The sequence below is a fragment of the Osmerus mordax genome, unplaced genomic scaffold, assembly GCF_038355195.1.
Source record: "Osmerus mordax isolate fOsmMor3 unplaced genomic scaffold, fOsmMor3.pri Scaffold_110, whole genome shotgun sequence".
NCBI lineage: Eukaryota > Metazoa > Chordata > Actinopteri > Osmeriformes > Osmeridae > Osmerus > Osmerus mordax.
This window is the reverse complement of record NW_027120422.1, coordinates 1,583-29,061: the sequence shown is the minus strand read 5'-3', so window position 1 is coordinate 29,061 and position 27,479 is coordinate 1,583. Positions and strand designations below refer to the sequence as shown.

At 49.6% G+C, this 27,479-nt stretch overlaps 2 protein-coding genes across 8 annotated transcripts; both read left to right on the top strand.

Moving 5' to 3' along the window:
* Window positions 1–643: 643 nt before the first annotated feature.
* Window positions 644–27,479, top strand: LOC136939095 (pleckstrin homology domain-containing family A member 7-like; the record flags this gene model as incomplete). Of its 7 annotated transcripts, none has more annotated exon segments than XM_067231967.1 (20): window positions 644–755; window positions 2,842–2,952; window positions 4,306–4,378; window positions 5,162–5,262; window positions 13,028–13,203; window positions 15,147–15,563; window positions 16,109–16,643; window positions 18,722–18,805; window positions 19,137–19,268; window positions 20,090–20,143; window positions 22,036–22,104; window positions 23,131–23,211; window positions 23,348–23,497; window positions 23,724–23,825; window positions 24,126–24,237; window positions 25,300–25,499; window positions 25,775–25,963; window positions 26,043–26,160; window positions 26,463–26,557; window positions 27,068–27,479. In XM_067231967.1, coding segments are annotated over 20 exon segments (3,129 nt in total). In that variant the 3' UTR covers window positions 27,299–27,479.
* Window positions 8,533–10,467, top strand: LOC136939093 (piggyBac transposable element-derived protein 4-like). The gene is made up of 3 exons (XM_067231963.1): window positions 8,533–8,659; window positions 8,780–10,211; window positions 10,338–10,467. Exons 1-3 carry the CDS (start codon window positions 8,533–8,535, stop codon window positions 10,465–10,467), a joined length of 1,689 nt encoding a protein of 562 aa, XP_067088064.1.

Here is a 27,479-nt window from a genome sequence, read left to right as displayed (position 1 = left end):
CCCCCCCCCCCCCACACACACACACACACACAGTGGCTTTCCTGGTGCCATAACAACAATGTGCTGATGTCATGAGGAAGTGTGAGGTGTAATGTGGAAAGGCCTGAGTGCTCTCAGAGGAGTGTGTGGCGTGTGTTATGTGCTTGATGGGACTGTTACAGTATGGTGCTGCTGTCTAGAGGTCGGAACACACCCTGAGGGGAGGGATCCTGCATGTGTGTGTGTGTGTGGGGGGGTGTGTGTGTGTGGGAGTCCGGTGTTGGTGTAAGGTTCTAAGTGAGAGTGAAAGTACGAGGGAAGTGGATATCATGGGGAGGTCTAACATGCGGTCTTCTCTTTCACTCTCTGAATGGGTGTTTGCCTGAATTAGGAGCAAGTCTTTGTCATGCCCTGTCCTCTTATGAAACAAGACATACCAGCCTCAGGGTAAATGCTCCATGAGGGCCTGCACAGGCATTGGCTGTTACAGGGACCATAGCAGTGACAGGATGTTGTCATATCCTCCCTTCAGTAAAGTCTTGCCAAGAGTTACACCGGCTGCACTGTTCTGTATTGTCGTGTCTGTTGTGATTGTGGGTTGGATTCTTCTGGACTGTACTAACACTGCTCGACTTCATGATACAACTTCATTTGTTCCTTGCAGGTTAGAATCACGCATGTCCAAGCCACCGGCCAATCAGAGACCCCCTAGCATGGTCAGCGAGTCCTCCACGGCTGTGACCTCAACGGTAGTGGACACCATCTCAGCGTCTAAGGTGAGCGGAAGTGTGTCTCGTGTTGTGACGGTGTGTTGCATCATTTGTTTGTACAGTAATTGGGCCCATGTTTGGGCTGTAAAACACCAAACTTGATATTGTATTATTAAGGCTTCATTGGGGCCCCCTCATACCTACACTGGCAGATTGGTTTAATCTGCCTGTGAACAGTCTCTCATTTAGATGAATGGCTGGACCGTGTAAATGGATAGTGATTTTTTTACGCCCTAAGGAAACTCAATTAAGGACCTCAGCGGATGGTTGGACTTGGGTGCAGCGTTTGCATCTGTCACACGCTATGTTGATAGACTGGTAGAGCACTGCTAGAAGTTGGTTGAAATAATGGGAGGTTCTAGAACCTCAGGTGTGACTAACACTATAAGGGTAGAAGATGCACTTGTCTCCTTCTTATTTGCAGTAGACTGCTCTGAGGATTGAAAGTGCTGATCTGCTTCGCTGCCTCGCCTTATCTTCTGTGTTCTGCTCTGTGCCTTGGAAGAGCATGGGTCATCCATCCAGCCAGCCAGCCAGCCACACACAAACACACTGTCTGATAGTCTGACTGACAGTCCACTATCAGCATCAAATGATCAGTCCCATACAAATCAATCAAGTCTGGCAGGAGCAAAATGGAAATGCCATCAACGGCAAATCCAGCAGCCAATACCCTGTCACTACCACCACCGCCTTTCCATCCAACACACACCTCCCTACACCATCAGGGCTTGTTAACGGGGCCTCAACCTGCTCGCCAGCCGAACCTTCAACACACTAGCCTTCTCGAACGCCACATCTCACGTCCCATCGCGGAGCCACACTATACCTAACAGCAGCCCTCCGCATTCATGAACACAAGCACGCATCGTTTCAATCCCACTGACGTCCAGCCCTTCATCCATCTCCCTGTCTGCCCTCTCCAACATGTAATGGCCCGGCTCGACACCGCGACAGGGACTCAGAACAGCCGTCCAGGTCCAGATCCCTGATATGAGCCAGCTCTTACGGGCTGCTTATGAGCACTCTTTCAGAACACTTTATCATTTTTCACTTCAAGGTGTGGGCTGCTAGCAGAGGTGACAGCTATTTCATGCAGAGAGGCACACGCTACATGATTGAAAAACACTTACTCATCCTCAGTGCCAACTCATGTGAAAGCGGTATAATTGCTTTAGCTTGTATTACCTGGTTCAATTTGGTGCTCTTTTAAAAGGCACAAGGGACAGGAAGTTCACAGTGAACAGTGGACATCAGATATGAGTTTATTTAGACATCTACAGGACAGTGTAATGGGGACGTGAATTGGAAATAATTTTTAAGGTTTGATTCGAGCTTATTCGGGTTTATTGTCTGTGTTTGCGTGTAGTGAGTCTTGCTTCAGTTAGTTTCTGCAAGTTTCCATAGTATGGGGAATGAATCAATGACATATATATTTATCTATCTTTTTCTATGCCTTATATTGTTTCAGTTTAGCTCACTTTTACCTGCAAAGGGGAAGTGACATCATGTGACCCCTGATGAATCCTGTTGAACGGTTGCTAGGATGCAGCGGCTGCCTGATTTGGTTTAGCCTAGCGTGTCTCACTCACTCCTTCTGACATCTTCCTAGGTAGTCAGAACTCTCGAACACCGTTCTCAGTTCCCCCCTGAGCCTGGCAGATGGAGTGATAGGTTGGGATGAGATGAGTAGATGAGTTCAGACTTAGAGCTGATATACCTGGTCCAGTCATTACTTTTTTGGAAAAAGGGAACATCAATAATGTGAAAGTCACTGTATCCCAATCCACCGTGAGTGTCTACTGTCTGTAATATGACCTTAACGGGTTTGAACCGAGCCATAAGGAAGTGAATTCACCTGTCCATTGGATGTCATTACAGCATTTCTACTTACCCTCTTTACCTTTTCAATCGTGTTTTGTTTTGACGGCTATAAATAATACCTAACCGTGGGCATGCAGGTGTGGTCTCTGCTCGTTCCCCCTCACTTCTCCTCAGCTGTGGCCCCTGGAGGGAGCCCAGAGCAGATGTTGTTTGTGAAGCAGCAGCTAAGGAAGAGCGTGCTTGTAACGACCTGTGTGTGTGGCTCCAGGCACATGGCCCCAGGAGCGCAGGCAAGGTGCACAGCTTCGGGAAGAGGGAGCAGGCCATCAAGAGGAACCCCAACATCCCGGTGGTGGTCCGGGGATGGCTCTACAAGCAGGTGAGCATCTCCCCTGAGCGCTGCCCTCGCATCACACTGGCACTCCAATTGCTGATAACCTGTAGATTCCAATCACATGAGGTTGGGGTAACTCATTCACACACACACACACACACACACACACACACACACACACACACACTCACACACTGATGGCGGTAGAGCTGCCATGCAAGGCGCTGGCCTGCCCACCAGGAACGACTTGGGGTCTCGTGTCTCGCTCAAGGACACTTTGACACGTGGACAGGACGGGCCAGGGATCAAACCACCAACCCTGTGGTCCCCTCCGGAACCACAGCTGTCCCACCTACTATATTATATACATACTAAACTGTAAGCCTACTAAAGTATACACTTTCTAAACTATACACCCACTGTACTATTTACCTACTAAACTGTAAGCCTACTAAACTATACATCTTCTAAACTATACACCCACTGTACTATATACCTACTAAACTATACATGTCTCTCAGTACAGAACAGTGGGTATATTGCGTCGGTGACATGTATATGTGTGTAATGTTCACATATACGAGTCCTTAATGTTTGTACAGTAGAGTGTTAGACATGCCGGTGAGTCCTGAGTGTGTTTGTACAGTACAGTCTTAGAGATCCCACTAACGTCCACATCTGTGAGTCCTTAGTGTTTGTACAGTAGAGTGTGACTTAATGCCAGTAGCCCACAGCCAGAGACTGCTGAGTGTGTGCGTGTGTGTGTGTGTGTGTGTGTGTGTACAGCAGAGCATCAAAGATGCCCGTGCACGACCTTGTGTGCTGTGCCTGGGTGAACAGGCACATGACACTCATCATGGCCCATCATGGGCAGCCTGGACCCCACAGCTCCCCAGATGCCTGCTGCATCGCTGGGGCGCTGGGCCTGAGAGATGGCTCCATTTATCCTGAATTATTAGAGGACCACGCTCCACCATTCGCTCATGTTGACTGATGCCCCCCCCCAGGCGTGTGGGCATAGCTCCACCGGGGATGGAGATAGGGGTATAAGGATGAAGAGAGAGAGAGGGAGAGTGGGATGGAGGGCGGTCTTGGCAGAGACCCACGTCATCCACTCTGGGTCGTGATGAGTGTTTTGACCTAGTGATGTGTTTCGTGTAGAACAGTAGGCCGCCCCTTATAGCAGCGACAGAAAAGGAAACACTAATGCAGAAAAGGCATTTAATTATCATATGCCGGTAGTGCGTATAAGGTCTGTTTTAATGTGTTTTCCCTCTGGTTCTTAGTGTATAAGAGAAGTAGATTTTCCAGTTAAGGGTTTTCATTTAAATATGAATGAAAATGTAAAGTGGTTGAGAGGGAGCGGTATGTAAATGCAGTTGTGTTTTGCTCCTGCAGGACAGCTCAGGAATGAGACTGTGGAAACGCAAATGGTTCGTGTTGTCTGACTTCTGCTTGTTTTATTACAAAGGTGAGTGACACACACACACACACACACCACCAACAAAACACACAGTGTGTGAACTGGGGAGGCACAGTAATTAGGAATAATTAAAATGGTCGCAAGGTGAATTGATTGGGTTATGAGTTCAGGCTCTCGATGCAAGTTCCGCTGTCTCCTGGTGCTCAAGCTAGACCTCTCAATCAGCCCTGCAATTAGACAAGGTTTCGCCACGGGCAATTCTTTGTCTCTTTCCCAATGTCACTGTCTTTCTCTCTCTCTTACTAGTCTATTTCCGACCCCCAGTCTGACTCTCTCTCTTTAGATCTTAAAGTCTTTCAGAGACCTATCTTTCTCAGACCTCTCTCTCTCTCTGTGTGCTCTACTCTCTGTTAACAGAGATAGAGAATTCTATTATTCCCTCCTATATAATCTTAAAGTGTCATTATGGGATGTAATCTATGGTGTTGTTGCCAGGGCAGCCGTTCCTACCACCTCTCCATTTATCATAGTGAAGAGCCAGATAAGTCTGCTGCCACCTCATAGCTAGCCTCTCCTTGAATCATCCTTGAATTATGTCTCAGCAATTACACCAGCCCCCCCCCACCCTCACACCCTCCCTGCAGTCCCCAGAACCCGGCTCTGATCAAGACTCTATGACCTGCTGTTTATGTGGGCACATGGAATGGCCAGCATCTATTGCAGCCCATAAAGGTAAATCTGATGTTTTGTGAGGAGTTTATGATGATAATAACGGTGTGTGTGCGTGCGTGCGTGCGTGTGTGTGTGCGCGTGTGTGTGTGTGTGAGACAGACAGTCGAGAGGAGACGGTGTTGGGCAGTATTCCCATGCCTAGCTATGTCATTGCCCCTGTCGAACCTGACGACCACATCAGCCGCAAGTACGCCTTCAAGGTAAGACCTCAGACCCCCCCCCCCCTCCCCCCACCACCCACACACACACTCCCCCAAACCACTTATGTTTGCCTTGGCTTAGTTTGCTGCTTCAGCATGGCCGCCTTGACTGTTCAGACTTTGTGCAGGCTCAGTGTAACTATAGTCTGATAGTGATATCAAAATAGTGGAGAAAGTCATCACTTCACCAGTGGTACGTCTGTTTATTGTGTCGGTGTGATGACTGTGTCTGGATTCCTCTGGATGTTGCCCCGCCTCCTCCCTGTCCATCATCCGGCTTCTATTCTCACCATTGGTGCTGTGGGATACCTCGTCCCTAACCCCTCCCCCATTTTCATCTCAGTCGCCCTGGCCTCACTCGCCTGGTCCTGTCCACACTCTGCTCCCCTTTCATTGACCCAACCCTGGAGTAGCCCTCTCTGTCTGCACCCAGAGATGAACCGGCCTGCTATCAGATGGTCTGCTGCTGTTTGATCTCAGATGAATCCCATAGCAGACTTGCCCGGCGGGAAACAATCGGTTCTGATGTACCATTAACTAGTCACAAAGACAGAAACACATTGGTAATTGTTGCTCGTCTCTCTACAAAAAGTAGTTTGTGGTGAGTAGAAGTGAGATTTTCGGGCTGGGTTGTCTGTTGTGTTTGACAGAGGCTGGGAGCGTTCCTGTCCTCGGGGTTTAGAGCGGGGGTATTTACACATCCATCTCTCCCTGAACAAGAGCACATGAGGCTTTATGAAGAACAATACAGCGTGAACGCTTGATGCTCTCACTGGAGGGGACTCTGCGGCAATCCTTTCATTTTTCTTTGTGCTGGTTGTGTGTATTCCTCCTGTGAGTGTATACGTACATGTGTGTGTGTGCATGTGTTGTACTGTAAGACATCTTTTTCTGTCTTCCCAAGCTCACGTTACATACAATGGAATTTGTATGACGATAGTGCCAAGAGGCATATTAATTATACATCGAACCTCTTCTCTAGCTCTTTATCCTGCCTTGGGAGAACAGTGTACTATGCTGTATATTACCTTTGGGCAAGTGCTTCCAGGGTTCCATACTGCCTGGCTAATTATCCACCTTTTATTTAAGAGGTCCCTTATCACCACAGCTCTCTCTCTCTCTCTCTCTCTCTCTCTCTCTCTCTCTCTCTCTCTCTCTCTCTCTCTCTCTCTCTCTCTCTCTCTCTCTCTCTCTCTCTCTCTCTCTCTCTCTCGCTGTCTCTCTCTCGTTGTCTCTCTCTCTCTCTCTCTCTCTCTCTCTCTCGCTGTCTCTCGTTCATTCTTTCTCTCTCTTTCTCTCTCTCTCTCTATTTATATATATATAACTCTGGGAAAAATTATAGAATATACCTGCCTGTGTCATTAGCAGATACCTGTTTTGTCAAAGTTCAATGGAAGGGCTAAATGTATCCACCAACTACTGTACATGTTGAGTCTTTGTTAGTGCTAGATCTGCATTAGTTGTGTAAGCTGCTTGTTGTTTAGAGAGGTTGACGTGTCTGTTCAAATCTGTGGATTCAGACGTGGTCTCTCTTATCAAGAAGATCCTCCCCTCCCTGACCGTGGTGTCGTGGTGTTTCTACTGTACTGGTCTGCACTGCAGCACTGTTGTGTTTCTCGTGCCCAGTTTCCATTGTACATATTCTGCTTCCACGGAGCTTGCTGCTTTTGCTGTAGCAAAATGTTACTGTTAAACAAATGCAAAATCTCTGAGTTTAGAACTGAGGACTCCTAGTTATGGACCTGTCAAGGCTGTGTAGACCTATTGACCACATTGCATCTCTCTGTTTGAGGGAGTCCACATTGACTTTTCAGGTACTGCTCTGTTTGCTCATCTCACTATGTCTCTCTGGTTTCCTATTGGTCGATTCCCTCCCGTGGCGACCGGGTGTGTGTGCCGGCGGAGCGAGCGCCTTTCTCCCCGGGATGCCGTTCTCAAACACACAGGCTCCTCCCTGCCTTGCATGAATAGGTATTTGAGCCCACCTCATCCGTGAGTCACTCGCTGTCTGCCACTTCATGTCTCATCTGACAAACAAACGAGGAAGGATGCAGCATTCATCTCCCACCGGCGTCCTCACCCCCATGGTCATCTGTCTTGCACCCCTGCATGACTCTGCTGCACCAATCAGGGATGCACAATACCAGTGCTGAGCTGTTATCCCGTTTCTGTTTAATGACATACTGAGTGCACATTGGCTGGAGGAAACAGACATGAGTCCCTCTGAGCACTTCTTAACCCTTGTGTGGTGTTCGGGTCTGTGGGACCCGTTTTCACTTTTTATCAAAAGAAAAATGATACGATAAATTATTTTTTCAAACTCAGACTCATTGGCCTTGGCTCATTTTCTGTGAAGAACATATATCAGAACACATTTTCAATGACCACACACCGTACACCCCCCCTACACATTTATATTACATACAGGATGTTTGGGTCCACTGGACCCAGGGCTAATAAGAGTGTGGAAATTGTAGGTCCTGTGTACCTTCACTCTGTCCTCCTCTTGTCTGGGCCTGCTGTTAGTGTGTGTGTGTGTGTGTGTGTGTGTGTGTGTGTGTGTGTGTGTGTGTGAGTTTTGTGTTTCTGCCCCTGCCGTTCCCGCACAAGGTTGCAACATTGTTGACAAATTCAAGCACCGCACCTGTCTGCTCTCACATTCCCGCACATTTTACCCTCTGTCTTGCGGGAACCAATATTTATTTGCTCATATTCTATCCCAGGAAATTGTAGGTCCTGTGTACCTTCACTCTGTCCTCCTCCTGTCTGGGCCTGATGTTAGTGTGTGTGCGTGAGTGAGTTTTGTGTTTCTGCCCCTGCCGTTCCCGCACAAGGTTGCAACATTGTTGACAAATTCAAGCACCGCACCTGTCTGCTTTCACATTCCCGCACATTTTACCCTCTGTCTTGCGGGAACCAATATTTATTTGCTCATATTCTATCCCAGGAAATTGTAGGTCCTGTGTACCTTCACTCTGTCCTCCTCCTGTCTGGGCCTGCTGTTAGTGTGTGTGCGTGAGTGAGTTTTGTGTTTCTGCCCCTGCCGTTCCCGCACAAGGTTGCAACATTGTTGACAAATTCAAGCACCGCACCTGTCTGCTCTCACATTCCCGCACATTTTACCCTCTGTCTTGCGGGAACCAATATTTATTTGCTCATAATCTATCCCAGCAGCAAATTGGGGGCGGGACAATATAAATATAGCTTTGCCAGTGTGTTTCCTTATCACAACTGATCAAGATGGCGAAAAGATTGTCTGCTCAGAGGGCAATGCAACTGATTTTGGAAGAGAGAGAAGCTTTTGACAATGAAGTAGAGGAAGAGATTTCAGAATGTGAGGATCACATTTCTGAAAATTCAGAGTCTGACAGTGACTTTGAAGAAGAGGATGAGATTGATCATCAGCTACTCCAAAAACGAAGACGAGCCACAGGACCAGCCCATCAGCAGCCAGCACAAGGACCAGCCCATCAGCAGCCAGCACAAGGACCAGCCCATGAGCAGCCAGCTCAAGGACCAGAACAAGACCGTCATCATATAGAAAGGGGAGAAATATGGATGTCAAAAAAATATGAAATTGAATGGTCTTCTTGCCCAAAAAATGAGCCACCCCGCATGGCTGCCAATGTCATAAGGATGCAACCAGGGCCAACACGGATGGCAGTAACTCATGTGCAGGACACCAAGTCTGCTTTTGAGCTTTTCATCACGGATTCAATCCAGAAAATTATTCTGGATTCCACTAATTTGGAAGGAAGGCGTGTGTTTGGAGAAAGGTGGAAGGAGATGGACCAAACCCACTTACATGCCTACTTTGGGGTTCTCATCCTTGCGGGAGTTTTCAAGTCCAAAGGGGAATCCACAGAATCCCTGTGGGATGCAGAAACGGGCAGAGAAATTTTCCGGGCAACAATGTCCCTGGAAAACTTCCACATCATTTCTAGGGTTATCCGGTTTGATAACCGAGATGACAGACCAGCTCGACGGCAGAGAGACAAGCTAGCTGCCATCAGGACAGTGTGGGACAAGTGGGTGCAACGCCTCCCCCTGTTTTACAACCCTGGGCCGAATGTCACCATCGATGAGCAGCTGATGCCATTTAGGGGGCGCTGCCCCTTTAGGCAGTATATACCATCTAAACCTGCAAAATATGGCATAAAGATCTGGGCTGCCTGTGATGCCACTTCCTCATATGCTTGGAACTTACAAGTATACACAGGGAAGCCTGATGGAGGAGCCCCTGAAAAAAATCAAGGAATGAGAGTTGTCCTGGACATGACTCAGGGACTCAATGGACACAACATCACATGCGACAATTTTTTTACCTCGTACAAGCTGGGACAGGAGCTCCTAAAGAGGAAGCTGACCATGGTGGGAACAATACGGAAAAACAAGCCTGAGCTCCCACCCCAACTGCTGACTACAAAGAACAGGCCTGTCAACTCGTCCAAGTTTGTGTTCACGGCTGACACGTCCCTGGTATCCTATGTGCCAAAGAAAGGCAAGAATGTGGTACTGATGAGTACACTGCACAGGGATGACAGAATCTGTGGCCAGGAACATCAAAAACCAGAGATCATCATGGATTATAATGCCTCAAAAGGAGGGGTGGACAACATGGACAAGCTGGTGACTGCCTACAGCTGCAAAAGGAGGACCCTACGCTGGCCACTGGTGATATTCTTTGACATGTTGGACATCTCTGCGTACAACGCCTTTGTCATCTGGATGGCAATGAACCCAGAGTGGAACAGAAGTAAGCTTCAGAGGAGACGCCTCTTTCTCGAGGAACTGGGAAAGGCACTGGTGACACCTCAAATCCAGAGAAGACAACATGTTCCAAGAACCCCAGCCTCTGCAGCCATCATGAGGAGGATTCAGGTGGAGAATGCTAGTGCCCCATCCACCCGACCTACAGAACCACCATCTGCAGAGCCTGAAGTAAGTGTGTGATGCTGTTGCAGTATGTCTGACACTCATACCTTGTGAGAGAGAGAGAGAGAGAGGTGTTAAGTAAATGTTAGGTGTTAAGTAAAATTCCTGATATTTTCCTTATTCTAGGTTGCGGCCAGCAGCAACAAAAAGAAGCGCTGCGAAGTGTGTGGACCCAAGATGGATAGAAAAACACAATATACATGCATAAAGTGCAAGAAGTACATATGCAACACACACACAGTAAAACTCTGCCCCTCATGTGTTGTATAGGCTGGTATGAAAAGACAATGCATTCAATGGGGCTAATGTGTTGTCTAGACTGACATGGTTACTGTGTGTTCAGCTTGTGTTGTGTAAACTGACCTGAATTGGTTAAATTTCTAATGAAGTTCAAATAGCCTAAATAAAAATCTAAAGTTATGAAAAACCTTCCTTCATTTGTAAATTTGTTGATTGTTTTTCCATTCTAATTTTGATTATAACTGATTTTCTTTTTTATCACATTTTATATATAAAAAAAAAAAAAACGAGAAGCACTTTAGTTCCTAAATGTGATCTAACAAAGGTAAAGGGCAACTATTAACACTATATGTTGTTTATATTGCTTTTGATTGAGATGAAGTAAACATCTGTTGAGTATTTTAACTTAAAATTGTTTGATTGTGTTGAATTAAAAACCCCAAAATGCAGCGGGTCCAGCAGACCCACGAACACTGGCTGAGTAACTAAAATATGAACACCACACAAGGGTTAATTGAAACGATTGGACGTCCCAGTCAAAGCCTTATCGGCTGTTGACTAAAGATGACAGGAAGAGCCTTTCAATCGCAGCACCGGTATTGGTCCCTCGCCCGCCTCATGTCAGTCCCCAGGATGTTGTTGTCACCGTGGGAGCTGTGGGACAGTGGGGGGTCTCACAAACCAGACCCTCGTCCTCTCAGCCTCCACGCACTCTCCGCCTCCACCTCCCATTCTATTGGGTTCATTGCAGTCATTGTCTTACTGTTCACAACAAGAATCCCATCTGTTTGTATCTGAATGACCTGAGACTGTTGAGTTTTTACAGCTGTTTTTTTTGTTGTTGTTGATAACCAGAACTGTCGTCAGCGTTCCACTGCACTCTGAATGAACCTCTAGAAGTGTCGTTTATCTGCACAGTTCCCTGCCGGGTGTCTGTGTGTGGAAGCACTGTTCCACACACACAGTGGTTGTTAAACTGGAGAGGAGTGCAGGGGAGCCAGATAGGTTAATCACCTCACAGGAGATTAAGACTAGACTTCCCTATGGTAAAGAGAGTACGCCCACCTGACTGCGCTGAGTAAACAAGCCAAAAACAGCGTTTCCTTTGAGGTACGAGACCTGTTTGACAGCAGATATGTAGCCATTCCAGTGTTGGGGGATTGGGGAGCTATCCTGGGTTGCTGTTGGCGCTGACTTGGAGCTGCCTGCTACAGCATGGTGCTGTGTGCTGCCAGCTTGTCCATTCAGCACTTCAGTAGAGATCCCTGTCGGGCCAGCGTGCAGCATAATCCAGGACTCTGCAATCAAAACATGCTTTGTCATCAGCTTCACCCAGTTAGATCATTACTGTAGATCTCGCCCAGACAGACAGAGTCCAGTACTACCAGTAGCATTGCAAAACAATCAACCGTTGGTAGAGACAGGATATTCACAGTTCAGTGTGGGTAGTTGTTGGTATTGGGGATAAGGGATGGAATAACTGACGGCAGACGCTGTTCATGGTCAAGGGCAGGTTTATTTGAGGAGGGACTGAAGGATGCACGTGAATATGACAAGAGAAGACAACACTGGAGGAGTAGTACACTTCCAGATAATATAACAACACAAGGCCTTGGATAGCTAGGCAGTGGGAAATCATCTAGCAGTCGGGGTTTGGAACTCTTTAGAAACTGCTGAGCTGCATACTCATCGGGTCGTTGGGCAATTGGAAGTCTGTTACGAGGGTGCCCCCCCGCAAGGCCAGGGCCGGGGACGGGGGTGGGAGGGGGGGGGGATTAGCCTTGTGGTGGCAGTCAGGGCTGGGGATTGGTGTTGGGGATGAGGAGGGTGGGTGGGTGGGTGCAGATTTTACTACCGGACCAGGAGGTAAGGTGAAGCCCATTAGAACACACTCTCCAAGACCTCAAAAACAACTAAAGGCTATATGGCAGCTAACAAAGTAAGACACAGGCTAAGTGGAGTGATATACTGTTCATTTCTTCTAGTTTGTCTCTCTCTCTTTCTCTTGTTTTCTTATTTCTCTGTCTGTCTGTCTGTCTGTCTGTCTGCGTGTCTGTCTGTCTCTGTTTGTATAATGTATGTATGGAGCCGTATGTTAAAAGTTATTTGTCTTTATAGCATTGTGAAGCAGGTTTTTTTTCCACGACTCAAAGCCTGTCTGAATGTCATTTACCATGGCTAGTCAGGAATGCTGAGAGGAAATTGAAGTTACTGTTTTCACCGAATCTTTAAGTCTCCTTGTCTAATCTTAGCCCTCAACCCCATACTACTTTATTCAGCCTGTTGCATGAAAAGCTTTATCTTACACAACTGTTTTTGCTTAGTGCCACTAACAAGCACCCGGAGTACCATGGACTTGATCTCATTTTGTTTTACCATCCACTACTGTAACATCACTGCTACAGTAGGGCTTCTTTCTGTAGGTGACATGTTGGTGCTGGTGTTTGAGCTAACATGCCCAGTTGCTGTTTGTTTTTAATTTTCTTGGAGGGGGGGGGCGGGGTAGCTGTCATAATGCTGAACCCAACCCTCCAACCAATCCGGTCTTTCTCTCTCCCCATCTCTGGTGTTCTCTCTCTCCCTCTCCCAGGCGAGCCACACAGGGATGCGCTCCTACATTTACAATAAGAACTCTGTGATTGGCTCGCAGGCGGAGCACGGCGGGATGCGGACGTACTATTTCAGCGCAGACACCCAGGAGGACATGAACGGCTGGATCCGAGCCATGAACCAGGCCGCGCTCATGCAGAGTCACGCCGTCAAAAGGTCAGCCCGGCCTTTCATTTGTCTTCATTTTCGAAATCCATCGTTCCCTCGTCAACCCCCCCCCCCCCCCCCCTCCCCCGTTCCCCCTCAGTTCTCCACTGCAGTGCTTGGAGAGCGAGGCGGTTAGCTTGGTGCTTTTCCGAGGCGTTCGTCGTGAATTAAGTGGACTTAAACTAGGACTAGCTGTGGGGACATGGTCTTCTCTCCTCAGATTTCCACGCACCTGTTCAAACATGGCCTGAGTAGCTCTGGGAGTTGCTTTTGGAGAGTTACTTACCAAACACGGTTGTAGCCTTGGCACGGCTTGGTCCCGCTCAGTTTGCTTTGCCAAGCCTGGACTCGGTCGTACGCAGAGGGGCCCTGGGCAGCCTGCCTGGGCTCAGGAGCCTGTTCTGGGGGCTTGGAGGGGTGCAGCCGGCACCTGTATGGATGAGCGCTGCTCCAGCCTTCTGCCTGCTGAGCCGGGGCCAGTAGATACTCTTCGCCAGACAGAACACAGAACATGAGACAGAATACAGTCACTCCCACTGAAAGCTCAGCCTTCGATAAAGCGCCGGTACAGAGCATGGTTTGCTCTGTGAAGTCTTATGCGCTGTGAGACTACTCCATCTAGTGGGCAAAGTAGCGTAGTGCCCATGGAATACTGTATATCTGGATTTGTATCTTCGACATTGTCCGTATCTTCTCACTGTTTCAGTGGTTGCATCATCACTACAGCTTCTTAGAACTTTACTAAGTTACTGAGAGGTGTTTAATAGAGATATTTAAAGTCAGATAAAGTCTGACGGATAAACATGTTTATTTTATCTGATATATCGAATATCACATGCAGCATGTGTGCTCAAAGTATTTTCTTTGAATAGGGTGTTGTCTGCAGAGGATACACATCATTAGTAGAATACACACATACTTATTTATAGGGAGTTTTTCTTTTTGGTCCGATTAGCATTGGAATGATGAATCACATGAATTAGTCCCCAGCAGAGATGGTCCCACGAAGCCTTCTGATGAATTATAAGTCCCATCTTCCGAGCTGTTGCAAACGCTGTGCTGGATGGATCGGCTAGCCCTCAGCTATTTGTTTAAAACAAAATGGCTGTCATTTCTGTTCACCAGGGACTCGTGGGCCTCCTCTGCCAAGCGCCGCACTTGGTTCCACTTTGAGAATATGATAATATGAAGGAGAGAAATTCACTGAAACATGCTCAACACATCCTTACCCTTCCTTACAGAAACTCTGATGAGTCAGCCTGTTTGTAGGTTTGACTATCAGTCAAGTGGGAAATTGCATTCAGAGTTAACTCCAGGTTAATTAAAGTGTCTTGTTATCCGCGGCTCGGTGATTCGTAATCCGCCTGTTTCAAGATCACCAACATATTTCATTGTCTTGTATCCTGAGCAAGGAGAATAGTTGGCACAAGACGCAGTACTTTAGTACTTAACACTTCACCACTCAAGGCGACTGAGCCTTCCTGACCAACCGTCTGTGATATTAGTTCTGTCTTGCTGAGGTAATCTATAGAATGAAATAGAGGGGGGACAAAAACATACAGCCATTATAGCGATAATACCAGGCCTGTAGACAAATGCAAGCAACTAGAATACACACCAAGGGAAGTGTGTTTTTAAAAGCCACATTGAAGATGTTCTCTCTTCTATGGGCCTTAAAACAGTATGTGTATGTACATATATACATACACGCACACACACAGTGTATAGTTTCTGAATTTGCACAATACACAGATCATTTTCTCCCACTGTTTTCCCTCTGATCCTATGAAGTCATGTCTATGAAGTGGAATATTTACTTTAAGTTTGCAGTTTGACATGAAGGCTGTGACGTCTTGATGTTGTTTTCAGGCATCCTTTATGACCTCGCTCCCCCCTTCTTTCTCTCCCTCCTTCACTCCCTCCTTTTTGTACCTCCATCCCTTTCTCCACAGGGAGGTAGAGAGACCAGAAAAGACCGTACAGCAGGCAGTCCCCCAGACCAATCACGTCAACAACGTCAACAAGAGCTCCTCCCAGCTGGAGAGCTTCCATAGGCCAGACCGAGAGGAGCCTCCGGACGATGCCATCCGATTGGCCCACAGGCAGGAAGAGAAGTACACTCTGGACAGCTCGGGGAGGCCCGCGGAGGCCCAGGGGGACGGGCTGTCTCCGGACTCCGCCCCCGGCCCCTCCCACAGGAGCAGCCAGCCTCCTCCAGGCCAGGCAGCCCCTCCCCCAGAACAGAACGGGAACGTGGTGTATAAGAGGGGCTTTGTCCCGCGGACGGACACAGAGAAGCAGGTGCAGAGGAAGACGGCCCTGGCTCAGGTGGAGCACTGGGTCCACGTTCAGAAGAAAGACCCCAAGAGGTCAGTCTGACCATCTGCCCTCAACGATCAAACACCTGACCTAACTCACACCAGGCATCCAATCCATCACACCTAGTTTTCAACTGTAAAGATGGTTACCCACCAGAAAGGGCTAGGGATTTCCCATATAACCAGACCCAACCGGGTTAAAGTAGAGCTGGCATTGCAGCGCAAGTTGCAGGTGGTTCCCAGTCTGCAGCAGGTGAAACACTGGGTTTGTGTGTCGCTGTGTACTGAGTGTTGAAGCAACGCTGAGGCGGGAGGGTTGTAGCTGTCGGATGTGTAAACAACCTTATCCCCTCTGTCCGTGCACGATGACCCTGCCTCGGTGGAAAATCTCCATGTTAAAACACCTCCACCTAGTGGCTAATGTGATAACTTGGTGGTCAAGTTATTGTTTGAGTGCACTTCAAATCATTGTAACACCTGTTCAGTAGGCTACTGTACTATCACCTCCCTATTTTGATACTAAGTGCGTGTTGCTCTAAATGAAGGGGTCTCCTGTAGGGCAGCAGTTAGTGAAAGCATGTCTCTGTCATCCTCAGCCTCTCCACAGTAGAGTACAACCTCCCCAGGCGCACCCCTCCCCCGCAGCCCAAGGCCAGCGCCCCAGAGGCCTACCAGACGTTGCCAAAGACCCCCCGCGTCCCGTCGGCCGCCAGCTCCCCCCCGGCCCCCCGCGACCTGCCCAGCGACTACAAGTACGCCCACGACCGCCTCAGCCACTTCCGCATGTCGACGGACGAGCGCGTGGCCACCAAGGAGGGCATGGTGTGGCAGCTGTACGAGTGGCAGCAGCGGCAGCAGTTCCGCCACGGCAGCCCCACCGCCCCCATCTACGGCGGGCCGGACTTCCTGGACACGGCCTCGTTCAGGGTGACCGTGGAGATGCCTCGCTCCATCTCCGTGCCCCCGTCCCCGTGTGAGGTGCCCCCGGCGGGGCCCGCCTTCAAGCCCCTCTCCCCCCGGAGACCCCACACCCCCTTGGACAGGGTGACGGTGCGCCCCCTGGATGAGGTGGCTCCAGGAGACTCCACAGGCTCCAGTTCCCCCAGACAGGTCTGCCCACAGGTGTCTCAGGTAGGTCTGCCCCCAGGTAGGTCTGCCCCCAGGTAGGTCTGCCCCCAGGTAGGTCTGCTCCCCAGGTAGGTCTGCCCCCAGGTAGGTCTGCCCCCAGGTAGGTCTGCTCCCCAGGTAGGTCTGCTCCCCAGGTAGGTCTGCTCCTCAGGTAGGTCTGCCCCCAGGTAGGTCTGCTCCCCAGGTAGGTCTGCCCCCAGGTAGGTCTGCTCCTCAGGTAGGTCTGCCCCCAGGTAGGTCTGCTCCTCAGGTAGGTCTGCCCCCAGGTAGGTCTGCCCCCAGGTAGGTCTACCCCCAGGTATGTCTGCTCCCCAGGTAGGTCTGCTCCCCAGGTAGGTCTGCCCCCAGGTAGGTCTGCTCCTCAGGTAGGTCTGCCCCCAGGTATGTCTGCTCCCCAGGTAGGTCTGCTCCCCAGGTAGGTCTGCTCCCCAGGTCTCCTAGGTATCCTGGAGGTCACTCTCACTTGGGGAAATGTGGGTACAACTTAGAGGATAACCTTAACTACTGTATATATTTAATTCTGCCGCATCACTCTTTGACAAATGTGAGAAAACCCCCATGAGTATCAAAGAAACCTCGGAGGAGATAACTGAAAGAGTTAGTCGTGGGACAGTGGCAAACTTAAAGTTGCACAGTTTCAGAACATCCCCGAAAACATGAATTCTCACACTGTCTGAGGACATTCCCTTTGTAGTGGATTCATCTAGTTCCTCTTGGCTCAAAGGCCGCTTTTCTGTGTTAACCAGTAGAGGAAGGGCCCAGCTTGGGAAGCTGAGCTTGAGAAGCAGTCCGCCTTCAACTCCCCCCCCCCCCCCCCACACACACACACACACACACACAGTTTGATGTTGAGCTGCTCACACAGTCCCACACCCATACTGGCTCCACAGGTGTGGGACTGTGTGTCTGTGTGTGTGTGTGAACTCCCAACCTCCTCACACCACACTGTCCCCACGCTCTGACATAGAGTGTGTGTGTGTGTGTGTGTGAGAGAGAGACGTTACCTCCCCCCTGGCCCTGCGCTGTCCCAGCCACACCCTCCACATGTGAGAATCTCCCCCTGCAGCCAGCACCCAGACCTCCACACCAGCATCCACCCTCAGTCATGTCAACAAATCGCCGCAGCTCAGCCGTCAGCGCATCACCCGACCGCTGCCGTCGAGTCACTAATTACTACGTCTTAAATAGCACGCCTTTCCCCGGATTATGATCCATCAGAGAGGAAGATGTCTATTTTAAACAAGGGGAGACCAAGTATGTGGGGACCATCCGAAAGAGCACGGGTTTGTGGGAAAACTACATTTAGTCAGCAGATGAACTTTGTTTTGGTGTATGCAGCATCTTTAAGGCTGATAATGTGTCTTTGGCTGCAGTGTGTACTTCTATGGAGTGTTTCCCTGTAGCCCCCTGTGGAATAATCATTAAAGTGTGTGTTATCAAGGGCTAATGCAGTTAGCCCAGGGCTCCTTAGCACCCTATAAACATCTCCACTGGATCTCAACCATCAGCAACCGGCCGTCTCTTTCTTCTGATCTCACATTTAAATAAAAAACCTATTATACAGCAAAAAACCTAGTGGCAGGGGAATCTCAAAGGGGATGGCTCACAGTGTTTCTCTTGCTGGTAGCAAACAAATGTTATTTTAAGAAAGCAGGTTGGGTATAATTTATGTGTAGTTAATTAAATCTCTTGTTGTTTGTGTCCTTTTACAGCTCTGTGGTAGGCCTAGGCCTGGCAATTCCGTGCAATAAGCAAAAACGTCCAACCTTTCGAGCCCTATAGCAACTTAAACTGGGGGCCCACCTACTTTCAAATAAGAGGTGGAAATAAACTAAATGGAGTCACTGAGAACGCAAATCTGCTGTGTGCACACATTTGTGTACAGATTCTGAGGCAGTGCCTTGACTTTGGTTTGATATTGAGTTAGAATGGTCCATAGCAGAGAATATTCCAAGGTAGCAATGTTACCAGCATCACAGACTGTCTTCACCCCTGGAAGAAATGTTGTTCTTCATTCTACATTCTGTTTGATATTATGTAATGCTGGCTCCTGAAGAACATGCTATTTTGTGTCTCCACAGACTGCTCAGATGGACAGACGGTCAATTCCAACCATGGGCTACATCACACACACAGTCAGTGCACCCAGCCTGCACGGCAAAACGGTACCTGACCTCTATCTTTACTTTCAACAGAAGTCTTGTTTTAAGTCATGTTACACTGGGGAGGAACCTTGCGAAATGTCATACCCAACAAAAGATGGCTATATTAAAATAGTATCAAAATTCTGGTTTAGTCGGGCTATAGTACCTAGAGGTACGTCTAATGTCTCGGATGGGATAGGCTGCTCAACATGGCCCTGCCCTGTTGTTTAGCCCCGGCCCCAGTGCTGCCCTCCCAATGGCCAATTGATGAACTGCTCTCTCCCTGCTGTCCCCCCCCCCCCCCCCCCCCCGACCTCTGACCCCTGGCCCCTCCCCCTGGGCGGGGCTGCAGCCGGAGGAGCTCACCCTGCTGCTCATACAGCTCAGGAGGCACCAGGCCAAGATGGCCGCCGACGTGCACAGCAACTCGCTGGCTCACCTGCAGCACCACCAGTACAGCAGCCTCCTGGGCCACAGCCTGCAGGTCAGGGACCCTCGCGCCCCTCCCTGGGGCCACCCCCGCAACCCCCCCCTCATCCCCCTCACCTCGCAGCTCTGCACCTCTGCATCGTGGAGACCATACCCCCCCCCCCATACCCTCCCACCCCCCAGTCTGTGACTCGGTGTCCCCAGGCCCCACCATCCATTACCCTGCGTGAGTGTGTTGGTGCTGTCTCTTTGAGGTTGGGTGGGTGCAGGCTTTATCGTCGGCGTGACGCTGCGGTTGCTGTGTGCATGTCCGGCCTCGCGCGCCCGACCCGTGGAGCTTTCCCGTCCTCGCGTTTCCGGCGCGTCGAACGCCCCGCGAGATGACGGCGTCTCCAAAGCACTCACGCCAAAGCATGCTGCACGTTGGTTATGCTCACCGCCTGCTTGTCACACTGACTTAAACCTGTGTTGTTTAACATCTTTGCAAATTTGGGAAATCGTATCGACGGGGCTGTATTTCTCTCCTGATGTCGTGCCACACTGCTGTGTCGTTGAGACAGATCAGTGTTGATGCCAGCCCTCAGTCCCACATTCAGTAGCTGCTCTCTGTGCCCGGACCTGCCATCTGTTGTCTGGGCACAAAATGCTCCTTTCGAAACCCTCCTGCCAAAAATATATTTTTAAATGATTCCCACTATGTTTTGAATTCGGATAACCAAATCAATCGAACCTAACGTCCTTAATTATCTACAATGAGAATGAAGTCGAGATTTCTAGAATCCTGCTGTTCCAAAGCCCGGGGAGTCTTCCAATGTCCCAGCATCCTTTGCAGCTTCCTGTCTTGTGATTCGTCTCTCCGTCCTTCCTCACTTTAAGGCTGATGATACTTACATACAACTGAAGAAGGACCTGGAGTATCTAGATCTGAAGGTGGGCCTTGAGAAATCTAATCCTTTCGTCTTCTCTCCTTCCCTCCCCCCTGTCCCCTTCTCTGGTCTGCTGTCCTGCTTTCCTCACCTTCTCCCCCTCCCTCTTCCCCCTCCTCAGGGCAGACTGCTAGGAACTCTGAACTGCTATTTGTGTGCTTTAACCTACTAAAACTGTTTGCTCTCAGTGTGAGGAGCTAAGCCATTCTGCGTTACCTTTTGTGTCTTCCTCTCTGCAATACATACAACTTGTTTGATATAAAGATTTCACACCCACAACTGTTAACAGTAGTTATATCAATCAACAATATTGTCTACTGTTGTCGAATGTGACAAGCCAAAGCTTACAATGCAAGTACATTCACACTAGATGCTGGTCTGAAGTGTGTGTGCTCTGGCGGGAAGCGATGTTGAGCACATTGAAACTTCACTTCCCATCAGCACATGCTACCGATGGAGATCTGCTGCTTGCTGTACCACGTTTATTACCAGCTTCAGCAGCGTCAAGCTCAAAGGCTTTGATCCCAAAATGATTTGTATGTATGACACCACAGCCTTAACTAACATTCTTGTTTCTTGGAGTGGGGGGTTCTAATCCGTGTCCTGTTTCACCTCCCCATTTCCTGTTTTGAAACAGATCAGACGTATCGACCCGTTGGTCATTAACGTACACAATGTGTTAGAAAACTCCACTCCGTGTTTTGGGGTCAGTTGGAATGTAAGGATGGTGTGCATACAAAGAGACCCCTAACCTCAGAGATGCATCCCAGGCCAGCGTGTGCATCCCAGGCCAGGGTGAAGTGCCTTGCCCAAGGACACAACGTCATTTTACACGGCCGGGAATCGAATCGGCAACCTTCTCAGTAATAGCCCGATTCCCTAACTGCTCAGCCATCTGACTCCCTACTTGTTGAGTCGATGTTAAGTTCAGGGTGTTACCAAGGATCCTGCTTGGAATATGTATATCTACATACCATCCAGTTGTGTCGTACGCAGGCTGGCCTGGGTTGCCCTGGGTTACCCCGGGTTGCTCCGGGTTGCCCTGGGTTGCCCAGGGGCTGCTGCTGTAGTTATGGACCAGGGAGGCCTTCCTCCTGTGTGACTGACCCTCTGCATGCAGTCTCTCTCCTGGATGTGCTGGATGACTCTCTCCCCTGGCCTGTCCTGTCTGCTTGGCTTCTTAGCACAGAAATTCAATCCCAACAATGGTGCTATTTTGGGGGGAAATGTCAATATTGATGAACAGTAACATGAATCATCTTGACGTAATTCCAATTTGGAGGCCATTTTTGATGAAACACTTTCAGAACACCCGTGCCTTCATGCCCTGTGCAAATGGGCGTTTCTAACGTTAGTTCTGTATTCAATCCAACTGTGCTGTAGCAGTCAGGGTTACTGGACCTGATGTGGCTTGAACAGCTAGGTAGCCTAGTCGTCTGCTCAGAAGCAGGCGCGGGGCGGGGCCTGTCAGAGGCTGTGAGGGACGTGGTTTACGGTCTAGCCTGCAGGTCACCTTTTCAGGTTCACAATACCAGACAAGCTCTGCGGTCCACTCCTCTCCTCCCAGACACACTGATGCAGAAGACGCTTGCCCATTATTGACCATGCACCGCTTTCAAAGCACTTGTGTTGCACTGGCTTCAATGAACTATCAGCTGTCCAAGTTGTTTTTGTGAATTGAAACCATTATGTTTGCCTTGATGTTGTTTGCTGCTGTAATTCCCCTATTCACCCGGTCCTGCAAAGATCTCACTGTGTTGCTTGTTTGTTGATGTTATATTGTTTGTTTGCTGTCTACTGAACGAGAGCTTACCTCTCTTGTGGGTTTTGAAAGGTGGTTTTGAAACTATTTTGTGAGAAAAATAAGGTTGCATTTGTGCTTGTGGGACATTTCAGGTTACTGGACGTGAAACTGTAAAAGACAGGCCTACAAGACCTGTTAAAATAGCAGAGAGCGATGCTGATGTAAGTATGCCTTCTTCTTCCTCCCGCTGAACCAGGCTGATAAACTCCTAGTTTATCCTCCTCTTTTCTCTCAGTCGAGATCTATCGTTCCCCACTTCTGACACTCCCCACTCCGGCGAGGCAGCTGAGGGCTTGGTGAAGGAGTAGTTGTGGTAAACACAAGCAGCGGAGGGAAGGGAGAGGGGGTTGCCGTACTGTAGGGACACACACCCAGAGAAATACAACCACAGTCTTGAACCCAGCCTGCAAGTTTGAAAGAGAAAAATACATGTAATGGGATCTTTTAGATGTTGGGCTCTTAAATTTTTCAGTTTGATTAGCCTAATCTTGCTTTTTTCATGCTTTTGTTTCATTTGAATGGAGGTAAATGAGATGGATGTCCTGGCTTTTCTTCATTAGCATTGTTCCAGTTTAAGAATTTATAAGAATTTGTTGGTGAAATTGTCTGAACAATGAATATTTTATGCAATTAAAAACAACAATATACAGTGCAGTGAAATAAGAAACAGCTTAATTATTAATTGAACAGAATGATAAATAGAGCAGAGAATAAACAGTGTGAGAAAGACTGTCATCTTAGGCAATTTTATGTTGTTTTCACAAACACATAACCCATTTCTGGGAAAACAAATATGTCACTCTCAATAAGCCCTCTTCTTTAGAAAAGTGAATACTAAAATATGGATATTTGATTATGATTGCTGGTAATGGGCATTACCAGTGTACGCTCTCAGCCAGACAGTACGAAGCCCTCTTTTGATATCTCAAAAGAGACGAATGAATGTGAATCCTGAGGGCTTTTCACAGAGATGGGACTTATTGACATATTTACTAACGGCGCCGACCGCTGTAGACTATCAATTCATCTGTCCAGGCTGTGGTGTGTGTGTGTGTGTGTGTGTGTGAAAGGGTAGCTCACTGTGTGAGGAGAGGGCCCCCTGTCACGCAGACAGAAACGAGATCCTCGCCTGGCCCCCAGCTCTGTGCTGCTGACTAGAGCACGGCTGTGTCCTGTCTCCTCTTTAGGTGAAGCTAAGTCGACTGTGTGAACAAGACAAGATCCTACAGGAGCTGGAGGCCAGGATACGAACCCTGAAGGAAGACAAGGTGTGCACGGGAGGGGGGGGGGGTTATGCCAGAGTGTGCTGCTTAACTTCCCTCTCACGTACGCGACGAACGTCTGCTTCCACCTCCCGATCAGACAGCACTGTGTCTCTGTGTGTGCGTGTGTGTCCTGGTCCAGGACAAGCTGGAAGAGGTCCTGGACGTGTCCCACCAGCAGATGGAGCAGTACCAGGACCAGCCGGCCCACGCTGAGAAGATCGCCTACCAGCAGAGGCTGCTGCAGGAGGACGTGGTGCACATCCGAGCTGAGATCTCTCAGGTGTCCACGGTAAGACTGATCCCCTCCCCCTGAACGCTGGACACAGCAAGCCTTGCCTGGGTCAATGGGTCCTTGCAGGCGTTTGTAGCATCGCGGTTCTGGTACTGAGAGGAAATGGGTTTGGTTGTGGTCGTGACTGACCAACGTCGCGTACTGTACATTTTTTGTTTCTTCTCCTTATGTGTGTGGGTGTGGTGTGTGTGTGTGTGTGTGTGTGTGTGTGTGATTTGAGCAGGAGATGGAAAATGCCTGGAACGAGTACAGCAAGCTGGAGAGAGATGTGGACTGGCTGAGGTCAGCTCTGGAGGCTCATATGAACCGCACTGGTCTCACTCAGGTCAGGAGCACAGCCACACAGCTACCATCGCGCGCACGCACGCACACACACACACACACACACACTGACGCAGGCACACACAGACGCAGGCTTGGGCACACACAAACACATACATAATCACACACACAGCCAGGCACATGGCCAGGCGAACCGTACTGTTCACACATAGTCGTTCTCTCAGATGAATGGGCGTGTGTGGGAACGAGCTTGTCTCCCCCACGGGAAAGTGTGGAAGCATTGGCAATTATATGTGTGTGTGTGTGTGTGTGTGTGTGTGTGTGTGTGGTTGTGTGAGAGCAGCAGGAGAAAGCGGAGGTGAGGAGAGAACTGTGGCGAATCGAGGATGTGATCGCTGGCCTCAGCTCCAGTAAAGCCAACTACCAGGTCACCATATCCTCTGTGACCAACCCAGGTGAGAGGAGGCCCGTGCCTGCTCCTACCCACACGCACGGGGGCGCTGACCCAGGTGAGAGGAGGCCCGTGCCTGCTCCTACCCACACGCACGGGGGCGCTGACCAAGGTACACATCTGGGACGTGACACTGCTCACCGTTGGGTTCCCAGGGGATGGATGATGTAGGCTGCTACTGTTACCAGTGTACACACTGAATGATAGGCTGACATGTGGTGACTCAGGATTTTCACCCAGTGTTGGTAACCACTGTTAGCTCAAGAGACTATACTGTATACAGATTTATTGTACGTATACTGTGTGTATTCTTTATATATTATATAATTTTATATATATATATATAATATTATATAATATATAAAGAATAACTATGTATTCATTCACAAATAATTAATTTAGCAGATGCTTTTATCCCAAGCGACATCATCATCATCATTAACTTTATTCCGGACACTTACTAGGTCCATAGATTACAAAACAACATACAGACAAACATATAATAAAATCACGATGTACATCATTTTCTGAGGAGGCTCGGACGCCAGTGAGTCCACATATTAGAAAAGCATCGCACTGAACTTAGTGCCGGATTGGTCAGTACCAGGATGATACTTTTCATAGAGGTTGTAAGTCTGCACATGCAGCTGTACATGAGTCTGCGCAGCTCTGCAGGGCAGGTGGGCACATCCACATAAACACTCATTTGGCTTGCACTGCTCCATCGCGGTACCTTAGCAGCATCCGCAAGCCATCATTATAGGCAACATTCAGTCTGTGCATACTACACTTTTTGTAGTGCCTCCACAAATGAGCAGTATACATGGGGGTACAGTATGGGTTGAAAAATGTGGTCTTAACTGGTGGTGAGCATGCACCAAACTTTCGGATCAGCATATTAGCTTGTCCATAGAGCATTCGACACAGTACAGGGGGGAGGGGGTATTTGAACCTGAGACCTCTTGAATCTGCAGTCAGAAACTCTAACCCCTGAACTCCTCCATGTGAAACCATTCCATGAGAGAAGTAACAGTGCAGCATGTCCATGTCTGTCTCGCGTCTCCAGAGAGGAAACTCGTGCCTTCAGCATTGTCCTCGTCCACCGTGCCTTCCCTGTCCGGGAGTCCGTCTGTGGGTGAGATGGGACGATCCCAGCTGCCCAGCTCTAGCCCCCACCTCAGCCCCAGCACCACCACGCTGACCTCCAGCCCCAGCCAGGCTGCCCTGCAGCACACAGCAGCCCTCCCCAGGACCGGGCCCAGAGTGGTGGGTGGACACAACCATGCTGCACCATATCGCCACTGTAGGGACTGTGGAGGGAGAGGGAGTGTTCCAGGTGTTTAGGAACACAAGGCTGGCTGTTGAAATGGAATCCTGCATCAGCGCTCAATATATGAATCAGAGGGCTTTGATGTCGCCTTAATAATGTGTCGTGTATGAAACAGGGTTGCCAATGCAGATGCATGACGAATATACCATTGAGTGTTCTGGTGAGTGTGGTGCTACGTGTTCTGATTGGTTGTGTCTGCGTGTGAGCGTAGGGTGAGGAGGACGTCCCCCCCAGGCCCCCCCTACCTCAGCTGTACAGTCCTGAGGAGAACCCCCCCGCAGTGCCCCCCCTGCCCAGAGAGACCACCGTCATCAGACACACCTCTGTCAGAGGCCTCAAACGGCAGTCTGACGAGCGCAAGAGGGACAGGGAGATAGGCCAGTGCATCAATGGAGACAAGGTGTGTGTGTGTATCTGTGTGTGTGTGTGTGTCTGTAAGCGTGTGTGTGTCTGACCTCTGACCTGTGCTGGGGTCCCAGGTGGAGCTGAGGCCCTTCCTCAGTGAGCCTGAGCTGCTGGGAGTGGGGGCGGTCTCTGGCCACATGGGCGTGGCTGCGCTGGGTCACAGCGGGGGCTACCAGACACTACCGAGCAGAGGTAGGGGGCTGGAGACAGTGCTAGACCTACACACACACACACACACACAAAGTCACACACACACACTCACATGCAGACGTGCACAAACACATACACACACGGACACACAGACATGTGGTGCACTTCTGATCAATGTTGCGACACTTTCACACATATCCTGTTCCTCGGTAGAATCTGGGTAAACAGCTTGTTTTCATCGTTTACTCAAGAGGAGCAGAAAACATGTTGTTAGGACACCCCCTCAATGAGCCAGTCTGTCTGTGGTGCTATGTTTGGACTGGTGTTTTCTGGATTCACCTCAGGACCGTCTGGCTCCTCTGCAAGGCTAAATCAGTCCACAAACATCTCCTCGTACGTCACCCTCAGGAGAGGAGCCTCCGCAGCCTCAACCCTGAAGGTGAGGAACCCAGACCTGACCCCTGGCCCCTGTGAAGGGCTGCCAAGCAGTCTGCACCCTGCTCATTAAATGAGTTTTGCTTATGCCATTAGAAACCTCCTTCAGTATCTTCTTGTACAGTTTGCTCCTGTTTTTGAAAGGTTAGTTTACTGAGAATATTGTATTCTCATCCAGTTCCTCATGTTTCTCCTGTATTTGACTGTCTTTTACTCTCCATGTTTAATGGAGTCCTCTGTCCTCCCTTTCCTTCTCCTCCATCACTACCCCTTTCTCTATCCTGGTTTGTCTTCTTCCTCTCTCAACCCCCCTCCCCCCTCTCTCCCTTCCCCTTCTGCCTCCCTCTCTCTTCTCCTCCCTCCCTCCATCGCTTTCTCACTCGCTCGCCTCACCCGTTCCCGCCTCCTCAACCACCTCCCTTCCCCCTCTCCCTCCCTCCCCCCTCCCTCCCTCCCTCCCTCCCTCCCTCCCTCCCTCCCTCCCTCCCTCCCTCCCTCCGCCTCCCCGTCTCAGGAGAGACCAAAGAGTGCCTTGGAGCGCCTGTACTCCGGGGACCCGGTGCAGTCTCAGCTGAGGGGGAGGATGAGCGCCGAGGAGCAGCTGGAGAGGATGAAGAGGCACCAGAAGGCTCTGGTCCGCCAGCGCAAGCGCACCCTGAGCCAGGGCGACCGCCACGCCTCCCCTTCGGGCCGCGCCTCCTCTTCCTCGCGCCCGCTCTCCGCCGACCTGGGCTCAGTACGTTAGAGCGACGCCGCGGTCTCACACACACACACACAATGACTCACACACACTCTCTGCATTATGGTGAGTTGACATGCATGCTGCTCTAACAGTGCATGCTGTTACTAATTCGTTCTACATCTGGCTTACATGTTACTTACAACATTACAGTGTGTGTGTGTGTGTGTGTGTGGGTGTGCGTGCG

Excerpts from the sequence above, each read along its gene's own strand:
- LOC136939093 (XM_067231963.1), top strand. The coding sequence starts at position 8,533 with ATGCAACTGATTTTGGAAGAGAGAGAAGCTTTTGACAATGAAGTAGAG. Across the intron at positions 8,660-8,779 it reads TGAAGAAGAGGATGAGATTG|CAGAACAAGACCGTCATCAT; the intron begins ATCATCAGCTAC and ends CAGCTCAAGGAC. Across the intron at positions 10,212-10,337 it reads GCAGAGCCTGAAGTAAGTGT|CAACAAAAAGAAGCGCTGCG; the intron begins GTGATGCTGTTG and ends TGCGGCCAGCAG.